This window comes from Mastigoproctus giganteus, chromosome 5, assembly GCF_048544385.1.
Source record: "Mastigoproctus giganteus isolate SK-2022 chromosome 5, ASM4854438v1, whole genome shotgun sequence".
Lineage (NCBI taxonomy): Eukaryota > Metazoa > Arthropoda > Arachnida > Uropygi > Thelyphonidae > Mastigoproctus > Mastigoproctus giganteus.
In genome coordinates, this window is record NC_143579.1 from 218,217,750 (window position 1) to 218,234,212 (window position 16,463).

At 33.6% G+C, this 16,463-nt stretch overlaps 1 protein-coding gene across 7 annotated transcripts in view; it reads left to right on the forward strand.

The window, feature by feature from the left end:
• Positions 1 to 16,463, forward strand: part of brm (ATP-dependent helicase brm) — a 714,323-nt gene that overhangs the window by 47,078 nt on the left and 650,782 nt on the right. For all 7 annotated transcript variants that reach the window (XM_090374387.1, XM_090374383.1, XM_090374382.1 and 4 more), the window contains one exon: positions 5,643 to 6,255. In XM_090374387.1, coding sequence (XP_090230513.1) covers positions 5,643 to 6,255 — 613 coding nt within the window. The remainder of the gene's footprint in view (positions 1 to 5,642; positions 6,256 to 16,463) is intronic.

Below are 16,463 nucleotides of genomic sequence, written 5' to 3' on the forward strand. Positions count from 1 at the left end.
TTCTCTTTTCTTTATAAATTTCAATAGTATGCATAAGCATTTTTTAACGGAACGCACAAATTGCAACTAACACAATTTGCACAGAGTAACAAATTTACGAAGCTTAAAAAAAAAGAATGAAGAGAAGAGTCTGAAAATTTATTTATGTTTTTTATACAATTGAAGGTTTCAGTAAAGGAGAAACACATTTCACCGTAATAACGTAAAAAACCACACAATTCGGTATTTTCGAAAATCCAATAAGATCGAGTTTACTACCCACTTATAATTGCTTGCAGTAACAGAAAAGCCCAATAAACCGGAAAGTGCAAATTGTTTTTATTGTTTTTTGGTATGGACCTCCAGAAATGTACTTTAGAAAAATATCACAAAGCCATTCAAAATTGGTTCTTATAACAGAACATATGATAACGTTGAAAGTGTAGTGCATTTTAATGATTTGCATTGGTAACTAATACAATTTACACTATAAAAACGATCTTTTAGAGAGTTATATAGTAAAAATTTCAACTTCTGAGGTCATTCTTCATCATCGTCATAAATACCACCAAAAAAACAATGTGTTATTGGGTTCACATTATGTTATTTTCATAATGTGAACCCAATAACATTTCCATTTATGTCCATTTATGAAACAAGTCCATTTATGAAAAAGTGGGCACTTCTGAGGTCATGGAAAAATTACCAAAAAAACAATGTGTTATTGGGTTCACATTATGTTATTTTCATAATGTGAACCCATATTTTTACGAAACAATGGTGTCTCTGGAACAGATTAATATCGTAAAGTGGGGAACACTGTATTGTATAGCTATGTCATGGTTTGAAATGTGGTATTTATGACTGTTTAACATTAATTTTTTGCAATTAATGTTCATATTTTTGATTTTGTTGATACTTGGAAAAAAAAAAAAAAAACTCGTAAACCTGGGAACTCGTAAAGCTGGAACTGCCTGTATATTTCAAATTGAAATTTGTTACATACATAACAGTACTTTTTAATTCCTGGTAAGAGAAAATTAAAGTTTGTAAATGCAGAAGATTTGTTATACTTAATTGATACAGAATATATCATCTTATGAAAGAATGATTCAGCAATTTCATCCTGGTAAAAAAAAAAGTAAGTGCATATGTAGGGACCTGCTTTGTGGTGTGCCCAAAAGAGGAACTCTTCTTTGGGCATACTGCAGGTTTGGTGATTTTGAAAAGAAAAATGTAGTACATTCTCTGTGAGCAAAGATTTGATAATTTTAAGTAAAGTGTTTTCTCGATTAACAATATCTTTGTTTGCAGTGTGCCTGTCATAGGCTCCCTTCGTTTAATTGAAGATGACAGTCATAGTTAATGAACTCAGTACATTATTGTTTACTACTCATTTTCAGCCAAGGAGAGTGCTCATAAGCCACACAGTTGTCATTTTTGGCACTTCAAGCATTTTAAAATCGTAGTCATGATTATCAGTGCTTGGAGTTCATTTCTCTGTAATTTTTGTTGTGATTGTGCATTCTTTCTTTCTTTCTCTCTCTCTCTTTCTCTCTCTCATTTTCTTAAAATTTTGTTTTTACTAAATTAATCAGTAGTCGTGGCCCAAATGTTGATTGTGAGAGAAAAGAAAAGGGCAGGATATTAATGTCTATGCAAAAGAAGTGTCAGATTATTTGATTTCAGGCTGTTTCAGGGCTATTTGGCCCATCATTGGTGAGTGAATATAGGTACCACGAGTGGTATAGTTATCACTTAATTTCATATATGAAAGATGCCAAGTAGGATGTAGTTTAATTCATGTAAATGTGTTAGGATTTAGGGCTAAAAAGCCCTGAAATGGCCATCTGGGTGGTGGTACCCATTAAGAATAAGTAACAATAGTCTTGTTTACTGGGAATGCTTTACTTATTCGAGGTATAATGAGATAGGCAACATTGTGAAGAAATTCACAATATGGGATGTAATGTAATGATGCCACTGTATAACTTTGGTTTGCTGTGTGTGTGTAGAAATGATTCTGATGCACTAATGTATATTAGTTTTTTTAGTTAAATAAATAGTTTTTTAAACTTTAGTAATATATTACTAAGAAAAAACAAACTTTAAATGCATGTTAAGACATATAACTATATAACAACTATACAACTGACAAAACATTTTCCTGTAATGCAGGGCAAGTGAATGCCCTGATTAAAGGAAAATTTAGTGGGTCCTGCTTATTGGGTCTCAACTACTCAAGTTGTCTGTCCAACTGTCTAATAAAGTTTTGAGACTAGGACCTCCACATATTTTTTTACTCTATGACACATTTTTGGTGATCCAGTGGAGCATGTCTTGGGGAATGTCAGTAGTTAACTCAGTTATGATGTCCATTTATGAAAAAGTGGGCACTTGTGAACCATCCAAAATTCACTGTAGATAGTTTACAAATGCTTAACCCTTTTAAGATATTCTCACAGAAAAAAAAAAAAAAAAAAATCAAGGGAAGTTAAGATATTTTGATCTTGGTGGCCAGAGTCTTTTAGATATCATGTGATCTTCAAACAGATTTAATTACATGCAGTGCCCCCACAGATGTGTGTGCATTTGCATCACCTTGTTGGAAATTTTTCCCCCAACATTCCATATCATCCATTTGGCCTGTAATCTTACTAAAATTTTTAGATATTGCTATATGTTGATTGTTTCTGTAAAGAAATTTGTGGCATCTGACATCTTAGCCCTGCCACTATGTGGTTTGTCAGTAACATATCAGTCTCATGAAATTTTATAATCAAGTTCAGTATGGGGGACTTGCTTGGTAATTTGTGTCTCTTGAAATAGTCTATATTGTATTACTTCTGCAAAAGAATTTAGCATTTGAAATATTACTCCATGATATAGCACATCTGTTGTAGGGTTAATGCCATGGCTTGCCCAAGTAGTGAATAGCATTAGTGCACAAGTGACTTTGCTTGTGTGTGACGTGTGGTACCTTCTGTTGTTATGCTTCTGACCTATGTACATACCTTAATTATATGTTTTTCCCACAAATATTGCTAGAATTATATGCAATCATATTGGTTCAGCACCTTTAAAAACACATTATATTATCAGGGGTATCTAACCTTTTGTTGACTGTGAGCCACATTTAAAATTCTAAATATCTAGCAAGCTGCATTGGGTAGATTGTGGAAATAAAAATTATCAGTGAAAATTCACTGTAAAGAATGTTCTTGTGTATATTCCAGCACAATCACTAAGTCAGAGAAGTTTACAATAAATCGTGAATACAATTTTAATTGGATTTAGCAGTCACTTTGCTTGAACCACAGTCCACTCAAAGAGTGTGTACTACTGCATTCTCACTCCTCACCATTTGGCTACACCAGGCTTTAAATGTCCATTTATATGCCAGAATGTCCTAGGCCAGAAGAGTTTACAACTTTGTTGCAACTATTTTATTGCAGTCGAGATAACAGCACAGCAACTAACAATGGGGCTGTACCCTTTTTTTGCGGCAGCATACAGGCTTGATCTTGAAATATGCAATGCATCTGCATATTAACCCAGGACTACATTTTAATTCATATAACATTTTTAAAATTTTTAAAAGTTTAATTTTGTTTATTTCTCAGAATTACTACCCAAGAGTATCTATGGTATAGACATTACTGGGTTTGTAACATGTAGTTCATTTATTAAAATATTTATCATGGTGTATAAAGTGTTGAAATGATTTATCAATATCACACACTTTTCTGAACTTAAATCTCTGTTTCTTTCTACTGAAAGCTATAAAAGATATTTTTCCCTTCCCATTTAATACCTTTATGGAATTCTAAGCAGTCAAGAATTGCTTGAAATGACTCTGCAAGTCACTCAGAATAGCTCTGTTAGCTTGATGTAGCTTGTGTGTTAAGCACTGGAGACCCCGCTGTATATCAGCTAAAATTCAGATGTTCCCAACATACAGCCATGTTAGTCAACTCAACTGTGTGTATTTTTATAACATTTTCTCCACCATTATGTAATTTTATACATTAGACTTGCTTCACTATAAATGTAGTTTTTTTTTTATTTTTCTCCTATGTAAAACCACTTGCCTTTCTAGTGTAAAGGGTATTTGTGAACCAGCAACTCCACAGATTCAAATGAAGATCAATAATGCCTATTTTTATTATGTGCAAGATAATAAATTATTATTATAATTTTTTTTTTTTCTCTTTTTATGGGAATTCCCATACTGTCCCCCTTGTGACGGGTACTGGTACCAAGTACATGGGGTGGTTGGTTGTGTCCAGTTAATTTTATTATGTATATTAGAATTATATTAGTGTGATTTTCCAGTGCTGCAAAAAAATTCTTTATTTTACTGTATTTGTGCATAACATGCACTGCACTCCTGCCCTTGAGTTATTTTCTAGAGCCTTGGTTTTGACTTTGTTTCACTCAGTTTGTATTGCTGAGTATTCAAAATAAACTAACTAGTGATTTTTTTTTTTTGATAATAAGACTGTTGTTATTAAAATTATTATTTATTCATATTATCCAAAGTAGTGTCAAAATAAAAAATAAAATTTTGCAGTATTCCATTTTGAGCATTTTTTTTGCCAGAGGCAAGAAATACAATAAAACTTAATTATATAGTGTATGTCAAGATAACATGCTTATTACTTGTTTAAATAAACAACAAACATGGTATTTGTGTTCATGCAAACATGTATTCATAACATTGTCTGCCTAAACTGTGTAATGCTAATATAACTAATAGACTTATTTTGATTACAAAAAGTGACAAAAAAGAAAATCGGTTAGCTTAGTATATGCTATTCACACTGGGAAACTTAGTCATATAAAAAAGAGAAAACATGATAAAGTTTTCTCTTTTAGCAGGCTATTTTGGTAGTTCTATAAAAAAACATTAGTAACAGTCACTAATGATTAGATTTCCCTAATAGAAAAACTAACAGGTGTTTTCTTTCTTTATCAGTTTCCAAGTAGATCAGATTTTGTATGTGATAATTGTTTATTGGCCTCCGTAGCCGAGTGGGCAGGAGCGGGAGTGCAGTAGCACACGCTCTTTGAGTAGACCAAGGTTCAAGCCCCTGACTGCTGAATACGGTCGATCTGCCAACCCGCACTGGACCAGCGTGGCAAATTATGGTCCATTTTCCCTCAGCATGAATTGTTGAGGAGGCTTCCACCCTGCAGTGGGTTGATAATGGCTGCACTTTACTTTACTTTTTTTTAAAATTGTTTATTGTATTATAGTTCAAACCTTTTTGTAGATGAGTCAAAAATCCTTGTGCACTCAATGTAGATGATAAGTGTTACTCAGAGGGGTATCTGCATATAAATAAAAAAAGGATTTTGCTTACTTAAGTTTCAGCAAAGTTGAAAATAGCATCCATTTGCTTTTAGACTTGTCAGATTATATGACCACTTTCAGCATTTGTTGTAATACTAATAAGAATGCGCAAGTTTTGTCAGTGATATAAGTGAGTAGGAACTTTTGACCCCTCAAGTAGCATGCGATCAGTCTCGTTATTTTATATCACTATAATTTTTTTTTGAACTATATTAGTTAGCTCTCTGATTTGATATATTGAAATATTTGCTTTTGCTAGACTATTAATTAATATGCTATTTTATATTGGAAATATCTGCTTTACTAGGCTATTAATACAATGGAAGAGAAAGGTCTGCAGGAAGATCCTCGTTATGCACAGCTAATGGCCATGGCAAATCGAAGTAAAGCTGTTCCAAGTCCTGGAATTCCTACACCTCCTGGCGGTGGCCACAGTCCAGGTATGGGACCTCCACCTCCAGGTTCTGGAACCCCAAGCCCAAGTATGGGACCACCACCACCACCTCAGCAAGTACATGGTGGTCAAACTCCTTCAGGCTCTGTCATAAATCCTCAGAATCATCCACAACCTTCTACATCACCACATCCTTCAGTTGGGGCTGGACCATCTCCTCAGAGTCAACCTCAGATGTCCCCTGGTCAGCCTTATTCACAAGGTCATGGTATGGCTCCACCTCCTTCTCCTTCTAATTCTGCAATGGGCTACATGAGTTCGTCTCAGGCATCTCCACACTCAAATATGATGATAGGACCTCAGCACATTGGAAGTCAAAATCATCCCCAGTCTTACTCTGGAACTCCTCCCTACCACCAGCAAAGTACACAGATTTCACATCCAACTCCAAGTCATATGAGTTCGTCTACAGTATCGCAAGGAATGGGAGAAATTGGAGATCAGTCACATCATAACCATACATCAGGTGTGTGTATATATATGTGTGTGTATGTTATAAATATTACAGTTTCTTTGAGTCACATTACCATTTGCTAGTTCTTGGTATTTTGTACTCCATTTAAATGTCCTTCAGAATGTCAGCACCAAATATATAATAGAATAGAATATAATAGAATATTTATTCATATATATTTTGTGATAGGTTTATTTTTATATATTTCATAATAGATTTATTCTTATGTAGTTCTTAATAGAACGTTTATCTGTATACATTTTATTCTTCTGTGTTTCAAGACTATTGTAGAAAAAAGGAACACTAATATACCATGAAACTAATGTGGCAAATTAATGCTACAATTAGGGTTATAATTGTGAAAAAGTGTGATTCTGCTACATAAGCACCAAGTAACCCAACATTCAAAATAAAATGAGATTATATAAATAAAGAAACAGTGCAATGCTTGCTGCCAGCAGTGCAAACACTGGACTACCTACACAAGGAGGCATATGAAAGGAAGCATGGCACTTTCATAATAAATGTGGCGCACTATGGCCATAGTTGCCGATGCGCCCAATAAATTCCGAAACAAACAAACAAACAAACAATCATAATAAATGAAATTAAATAAAGACAGGGAGACCACAAGTACCACCTTGTCAGGCATTTGCAAATTTCAAAAGAATCATGTTTCAGTCATTGACTGCTATCCAGCTAAAGGTCAACTGGTGTCCCTATGATAGATTCAGTCCGATTACAAAGTTCAATCTAAGTTCAATCTGATTACAAATGAAAAATAATGAACAAAGTAAATTCATTCTGTTGAAACTTGTTCATCAGTACTATAATGCCATGGTTATCCCCCTTCTATAGTTAAAATAAACAAGTTTAACAAAAAAAATCAAATTTGAACATCAGTCCACCCAGTCAATTGTTCCAAACCAAATGCAAATTAACCTTAAACTAAATCCTAATAATATATTGGATTAGTATAAATAAATAAATTCAATTGTGATAAGATCATTAAGAAAAACCAAATGACAGAATAAATTAAAACACCATGAAGAAAATTAAGAGTGGACAAGAACATGCAATTAAAGAGTGTAAAGTGGGACAAAAAAAAACACATCAAAGAATAAAAGGAAGGGTCAAAATAAAATGCCAGTGGACTGTATCAAAAGTAACTTTATCATAAGGGCACACATGATTATGTTTGAGAAAAAAGTAGCACTAATATACTATGAAACTAATTGGTAAATTCATCCTCCATTAGGGTTATACTCAGCTAGTTAATCTTTTACTGCTATCTTAGTACCAAGAAACTCTAACATTCAAAATAAAATGAAATTATAAAAATAAGAAGGAAACAAAGCAACATTTACCCCAGCAGCGCAAATGCCAGATGCTTTGCCAAAGGAAGTGTGCATCACACCCACCAAATGAAGAGTGCCACTTCTACAGTAAATGAAATTAAAAGTTCATTTCATTTATGCAGAAGTACAGTGTCCACATCTGAATATAATATTCAAAATATGTCTAATCACTTCTTGTATAAAGCTGGGGGGGGGATTTGGTAGGTCTTATTAATCATGGACAGGACACTGTGCCTTTTTAGCTGCTTGTTTACACTGCATGGAAAATTTTATTTTGGACCTAATCATAAAATCTAAGTTCATCTTGAATCCTTTTTAGCTCCCCTCCTAAGTTTATACATGAATCTAGGATTTCTGTTCCTCAGATGCATAATAAATGCACCTTACATTTAGAAGCATTAAACTTTAGTTGCCATTTTTTAGACCATATATACAACTTGAAGCAACATCAACTAGCTTGAATTGTCCACTCTTCCCAACTTTAGATCATCAGCAGACTTTTACAGCTTCCCTTGAATGTTCCTGTCAGTATCATTTTTGGAAATTTACAGATAGAATGGGATCCAATGCCATCCTTGAAGTCCTCACTTGTTACATTAGTCCACTCTGAAGACAGCATTTATGGTGACTTGCTCTCTGCTGTCTTTTAGCCAGGCCATGATCCAGATAGGATCTCACTAGTAATCTCAGTTTCTTTCAGTTTATATAGTAGCCTTTCACGAGGGATGATATCAGAAGCTCTACTATAGTCTAATATTGTGTAATGTTGAAATTGTTTCCTTCTTTCAGCTTTTAATGACTCCATAATAGTAATTTACCAGATTGGTTGGTTTGTGACCCCCAACGAACCCATGCTGAGATCTATTGAGGACACCATTTTTTGTCGAGATGTTCCTTAATCACATCCTTAACCATCAATTCCACAATCTTCTCTACCACAGAAGTAAAACTTACTTGTGTATACTGTAGGCACTCAACTCTTTAGCACCATCTTTTGGATTGGGAAGACATTAGCAATTCACTCTTGAAGTCTAATGATGCTCTCATTAACATTCCCAATGTTTTGATAGACTTACATGCAGTCTTTTTAATTGTAGCTTAATATACAATCGAACTTGGTTATAACGAGCATCAAGGGACCGACAAAATTTTCTCATTATAACCATTACTCGCTATATCAGTGATAGCGTAGATGGGGGAACCCCTGGCGTTAAACAAAGAACACTTTATATTAGTAATGAGTTAAATCTACCTCCTATTCTTTTTTAAATTCTCAATAACTTGATGAAAAGATAGATTCAAAAAACAAAAGAAATATTAGAGAGAAAAAATTATATAAGTATATATAAGTATATACCTACATATTATTTGTATTAATATGCTTGTATAAACTACAATACACTTAATATTAAAACAATTTATTTCTCTGTAATTAAAAACAATACTATTTAATAATAAACACGATTTCAATTAGTCTTTATTTATTAATCTTAAACTTGATGTTTGTTTTAAAGATTTCACTTTGATATTTCTTAAGTTTCCCCTTAAAACACTCAACTCATTAAAAGTCTTATTACTTGCCTCAGTTCCTTCAAAAAAAATTGACTGTGTCCATTGCACCTTGAGCTTGTGAGATTGTCAGCACTGATTCACTTTCAATTGTCATCTTATCATCATCACAATCATCGTCTTTACCATCGTCGTTATCGTCTTTTTTGAGCACAGCATCTACAATGTCACTCTCTGTAGGAAGACCACTAGTTAATAAGTTGTCATTGACTCATACAGATTCATCGATGTTATCTGTATTAAAACGTACAATGTTGTTATGTAGCAACCATTTGGATAATGGTAAGTTGTGTTCTTTGTTTCCATCTTCTTCATCTACAATTGAAATTTCATTTGAAATTAATTTGATTTCTTGAAGCAATTCGATATGGTTGTCGAAGTAACGTTGTTCCACACATCATTCAATAAATTTATGGCATCCAACATCAATATAGACTCAATAAGTTTCTGTTCTCTTTGACTGATCAGATATAGAACTAGAAATCTTTTATAAAATCCTTTCAAACTCTTGATTACACCTATGTTCATTGGTTGTAAAATTGATGTTGGGAGGCAGAAACACTAGCTTAATGTTGGACAAATTTTGAATCTGGGGATGTGCAGGACAGTTATCAACTAACAATAAAATATTTTTCTTCTTTTTGAATAGCTTCTTATTCCAATCATTTACGTATTGCCGAAAGATATCCAAAGTCATCCAAGATTTCTTGTTTGCAGTGTAATCCACAGGAATTTTCCTTACATTTTTGAAACACTGAAGTTTTAACGATTTTCGGATAACAAACAGTTTTTTTTTTTAATCAGTTCCTGTCATATTTGAGCACTGTCAAGCGAGCCTTTGATTTTTTTCCACCAACACATTTTTTCCCTTTGAATTTAAATGTATTGTCAGATGTCAAATTATAAAAAAGTCCTGTTTCGTTGGCATTGTAGATGTCTTCATCATTGAAATCTTTCCTGATTTCTGCCCAAACACGGTCAATCCATTCATTTGCCATTATTGGATCTACAGATGGAGATTCTCCACAAATTTTTGCATAAACGATGTTATGTTGGTTTTTAAATCGATCCAGCCAACCATTGTTACATACAAAATCGTTGCGTCCAAATTGTTTAGCAAATATTTTCTGCTTGAGCCTTCAAGATCAGACCGTCTATTGAAAATCCAACACTTCTTTTGTGTTGTGAACCATTAAAGCAGTGTTTCATCAATGTTTGTAACCTCGCACTTTCTAAATTTTTTTTTTTTTTTTTTTTTTCAGTTATGTTCTTTTCTAGTGCCAATATGTAAACATCTTTATTCTTCCACAATGTTGATACGCTTGAAGAGGACAAAGAAAACTTTTTACACACTTCAACATTTTTTGCACCACATTCTAACTCAAATAATTTCGACTTTTTTGCAAATGAGACTCTTTCTTTTGTTAGTAGACATGTTTCCAAAGTTAAGAGTTCATTTCTTACTGATTTTATTGTAAAATGATAAAGTGATCTGCATACAAAGTTCTTAGAAGTCCCGTTTACAAAATTCTTATAAGTCCTGAAATAAATTTATGGTTCAGTGAATACAAGACAATCTGCAGATAGGGTAATGCGACAAGCGGAATGCCAATGCACTATTGTTTAGCCCCCATCCCTGGAAAGACAAGGTCATAAACCGGCCACTAATCCGATGCAGGTGGTCATAAAGCTAAGTCGCCCATTTCAATTTCGTCTATTCCAAGAATTGGGTTTTTTCGACTACCCGAGCAATTAAGAATGTTTGCTTGCATAGTTACCAAAATTTGTTCGGTATATCCGTTTTGTATGCTCATTGTAACAGCGAGCGATTTTATGGGAATACGTGTAAATTAAAATCATTCTGGCGTTTTGTTCGTTACAGCCGTGATCTCATTATTTCTGTGCTCGTTATAACCAAGTTCTACTGTATATATATATATATATATTATCCTTCACTGGAGCCTTGCACTCCTTTAAACTCTGTAACCTTTCTAACAAACCTCTGAAATCATCAATCACTTATTTTAGACAAATTGGCTCCTTAATATTTCCCAGAGATTCAAGCTTGCTTTTGACTGTAAACATCATTGAAGGAAGTATCTGCTCACTCATCTGCCATTTCTTTTGGGCTTTCTATGGTTCTTCCACCACAGCCATTTAAGGGACCTATTCGATTTATTCTCTTCTTTTTTGTATTCAAATATGAGAACCTTCTATCACTGTTCTTAGTTTTCTTTGTTAGTTCTTTCTCATAATTAGCTTTTGCCCATCTTATCCAATCAGTGGTTTTGTTATGTATTCTGTTATAATGCTCATAAAAATCAGAACCGTCCGTAACTGCCACATCATTGTTTCTCTTGCACATTTAAACTCATAATTTTGCCTGCCATCCATTTTGGCATTTTACATTTACGGAACTTCATCATTGGAATGAATACATTTGTGGCTTCCAGGATAAATCTCTTGAATATTTTTCCCATAACATATTTGTACTGAATCATTGGAATGAATACATTTGTGGCTTCCAGGATAAATCTCTTCAATATTTCTCCCATAACATATTTGTACTGAAAGCATACAGTAGTCTCTTCAATTAATTGAACCCTTTCCCTTGAAATTTAAGCTGTCACCTTTACCTTTGACTGCATAGGGCTGTATCTAAAGTAAGATACAACCCATTTCAATACAACTATGTCAAGAACTTGACAGTAGGTTTCCCTACTGTCAAGTTCTTGATATAGTTAGGGTCCTTATTGAGAACCAAATTGAGTGCTCTCTCTGGCATTATGGAATAAATAGCAAACTTCCTATTGTGAAAAAAACTACTACCATATAGTGTGTTTCTGATTCACATATTCCAGTCTAGAAAAGGTAGGCTGAAGTTGCCCATAATGAGAAAATTGTGCTTACTAGCCAGTCAGTCTGCTTAAAGAGATTTTTTGTAATACTTTGTTGAGTTGTTGGCCTGTAACCTATCCCTACTATCATCTTCCCTTTACTGCAGATCATTTCACACCATACAGATTTAATATCTGTATTACCTTTATGTGACTCAGAAAGCATTCTTGTCATGTTCAGGCAGTATCATCATTCTCCCACCTATCCATCCCTCCCTGTCTAACTTGAGCATGATATTCACTGATACGAAATTTTTCATCTTGTATCTCTGAGGAGTATCACTTCTCAATAAGCTGAACTGCATCAGGACTAGTTGACTTGATTGAAAGCTCGAATTCATTTAATTTGTATATAGTACTTCTGGCATTGCTGTATAAGCAAATTAGTCCTGCACCCTCCTGCTTTTGGCAACCTTGATGCATTGCTTATAGTTACTTAAGTGTTTTTCCATGTGTGCACTCAGAGAAGATGCAGGTGTAATTTTGTCTCATACTGCTGACCTGAGTTGATTGTGTACCAACTTCCCTAGCCTTCCAAATTAGCAATTTCTCTGAAACCTTAATGCCTCCTTAATAGGATTATCAAAAACCCTTGCAACCTCTGTTTTAGTGAATACCATCTTTACAAAAAAAATTCTGTCTACCAACTAGGGCTGCCATGCTGAAAAAAAATTTCCTCCCCAAAAGCCTTGCAGAGCCCTTCCAGCCTAGACAGACTACTGCTACTACTTTGCTGCATTGTTTTTTTTTTTTTACTTCTGCTTTTATTCTATGCATAATTTGTACATTATTAAGATAACTTTCTGTAGTAAAATTTTTTTTTTCTTGCCTCATTTTGCTGTAAAGGAATTATAATAGAAAGATATCATTTACTTATGCTTTTCTGTGTGATATCTCTTGAATTAAAGGTGGGATTTTCACAGAGCAAAATTACTGTTAACCGATCACATTTTAAGAAGTAATTATTCTTAGATATTACAGTAATCTCCCGATTTATGAACACCACGTGCTCCTGAGAAGTACTTTGTAAATTGGGATCAATTGTTACAAAGAAGTAATGATATAATGGGGAGGATGTGTGGTGAAAAAACTTTTTATGTATAAATTTAAGTACGGTTTGTTGCAGTATGGTTACTGTTAGAATGACTAGATGATATATACTATATGCTTACTATTAGAAGCAATTTATTTCTCTAATGACTAATAGATGATGCAAGTTATTTGTTAATGCATTCTCTATGTAATGCATATATTGCACTTTATTCTACAAGATAGGATCAGAAAATTCCAGAACTGTATTTTTATTTAAACAAATAGATTTACAGACAATTATATGTTGATTTTTTTAAAATAATGACCTTGTCTATTTGCACATTTTTTCCAACGGTTATATAATTGCAGAAAAGCTTCTTTGAAGCCCTTTTTTGAAAGTTCATTGATTTCAATTGTTAGAGCTGCTACAACATCTGTTTTACTGGAAAATTGTCCCTGTAATGAGTTCTTTAGTGTGGGGGGGAGTAATAAAAAATCACAAGGTACATTGAGCAAATATGCTTATGTCTTGTAAGCACTTAGGCTTTGATCAGTATGTTGACTGCTCTCGATAACCTGTCAGTTACATATTATTAAATCCATTTTTGAATGTATGTTTGTTCACAAAATTGGTCAGGCGCCTCCGTAGCCAGGTGGGAAGGAGCAGCAGTGCATTGCACACGCTTCTTGATTAGACCAGGGTTTGAGCCTGTCACCACCAAATACGGAGGATGCAGAAAGGTCAGGGAATGACCACCGCATATTCCTGGAGCAATATTGCCTTAGTTGCTAATGCTCCTAAAAACCAAACAACAAACAAACAAACAAACAAACAAACAAAATTGGTCTTAATTTTATATCTACAAAGATAAATCATATATCATTTGAACAGAGTTAGCTAAATCTAATTTATGATATTAAACAGAATTTAATGAGTTAATTTTTAAATATGAAATTACTTAATTGATGTAATTTGCACAAATGACTAAAAATGATATTGTAAATCAGAATATTGTAAGCATGATAACAGTTGAACCAGTAGAGTAATGGATAAAAGAACATGTGTTTTTCTTCAAACAGGCCTATGGGGCTGGGAAATTCCCCCAGCTATTCTTTGATTCTTTTGAAAGAAAAATTGAATGAAGTGATATAAGTGAGAGATGTAAATAAAAAAGCATGTCACCGGGAAGTGAATTTACTGATTAAATAAAGATAAGTTGATCACAGAATCTGGCATACTTCTGGTATGCCACGAAAGCAGTCATTTAAAGTAAAAATGACTGCTTTTGTGTAGTAGAAGTATACTAAATGTGTAGTTGTTGTATTATTGTTAACACTTATCAAGAGAAGAATAAATTTTGGATGGATAGCATTCAGGAAATATAGTCACATACTGAAGAGCAATATCCCAGTTTGTCTGAAACTTAAAATAATGAATCAATGTATACTCCCCACCATGACTTATGGAAGTGAAACTTGGGCACTCACCAAAAGAATGGAAGAGAAGCTGAGAACTACACAGCGAAGAATGGAACAAATTATATTGGGAATCAGACTGTTAGATAAGAAGAGAAACACATGGATTAGGCAGCAAACTCAAGTAAAGGACATTCTTATCAAAACTAAAGAACTAAAATGGTCTTGGGCAGGACACATAGCTCGAACACACAATGACAGATGGACTAAGAAAATAACAGAATGGTATCCAAGAGGAGCTAGAAGAAAACCTGGAAGACAAAGGCGGAGATGGATAGATGAAATTCATGAGTTTTTGAGTAGTAAATGGATGGCCAGTGCTCAAAACAGAAGGAACTGGAAAGTTGCTGGAGAGGCCTTCATCCTGCAGTGGATTGAAAATGGCTGATGATGATGATGTTATGCATTCTCAAATATCTTTAGAGTTGACTTTTCAAACACATTTAGTACCAAATTAGCCGACTGGGCTAGCCGGGTGGGTAAAGTGCCTGCCTAGCAACCCAAAGGTCGCAGGTTCGATTCCTGCCTCGGGCTTGAATCAAAGTACTGCAAAAATCTTGGGAGGTGCATTATAGCCACCGAAGCCTATGTGGCAACAACTACCAAAAAAAAAAAAAAAAAAAGTATCAAATTAAATCATCACTTGGTGTAAGGCCTAAAACCTCTAATTCAGGAGTAGGCCTTTATACCAAATTAAAGGTGTGAGTAAATATTATTAATTAATTACAGAACATGAACAGTTAATTTACAAATGTATTACAGGACAGACTCATACAAATCTTATCTGGTGGTACACCAAGTATTAAAAATTGCTGAGATGTTTGATTAATCATTAATAATTTTAATGTGTTTCAATGAAATTTAACCCTTTACCAGGAACGTTGGCGGAAAATGTCCACCAAAACAACTTAAATTTGAAAATAAAAATACCTCTCAATCTGAATTTTAGTTTTCCTTCATTATTAGTTTGATATCATTCTATATCATTAATTGTTTTATTACTGAAGAAGTTTAGCTGTAAAAAAATTAAATGGTTTTTTAGACATTGTTAAGCCACTTCTTGCATATAATTATCAAGTTATCTCGCAATTTAGATGCTTTGCATGCATCAGCAATATTTATTGCTATTATTCAAGTTGAAGCAAGTGGGTTTTTTGATTCTTGTTTTTTTTTCAAGTTCCTGCTTAGTGACAGCAAAGGTAATGACCAGTTGGGGGTGTTAAAAAACCAGATTATAAAAACATCTGTAAAGCACATTTTTAACAAAAAGAGGTTTCATTTAAAAAAAAAAAATTAATTGAAAACATGTTTTTCAATACACAAAAAATCGATTTTTTAGAGTCTGTTCATAATAGATTGAAAATAAAGGTGGCTTCATAAAGTGAACAATTTTGAATTATTTCCTGACCCGCAATGTAGTTTTTTGGCTAATATTGTAAATAGAATAAAGTAAAAAATTTGTTATTGTTGGTGTGAATTGGTTGCAACACTGGTCATACTGTTGGGATAACTTCAACTGAGCAGTTGTGGGGGAAACAATTGTATGTTTGTATTTCACATAGTGTTTTTGGTAGTTTTAATTGCCTAAGTTGTTAAAAAATTCAAAACCCACCTCTCCTTTGGATTTGGCTATACTAATTTTTTCAAGAAAATATTCAAAAAACTGATTTTTTTTAAGTCCTTTTTCTAAATGGTGGTTTGCTTATAAGATTGTTGTGCGTGTCTGTTTCCCCATCCTAATAACATTTCTGTTTATAGTCTGATCGAAACAAATTTATCACACAATTGTCCCATCGGGGTGGCTCAAATATCCTGATGAGGAAGGGAGTAATAATATTATCCATTTTGAAATATGATAGCTGCTATTTGATTTAAGCATCACCTGTTT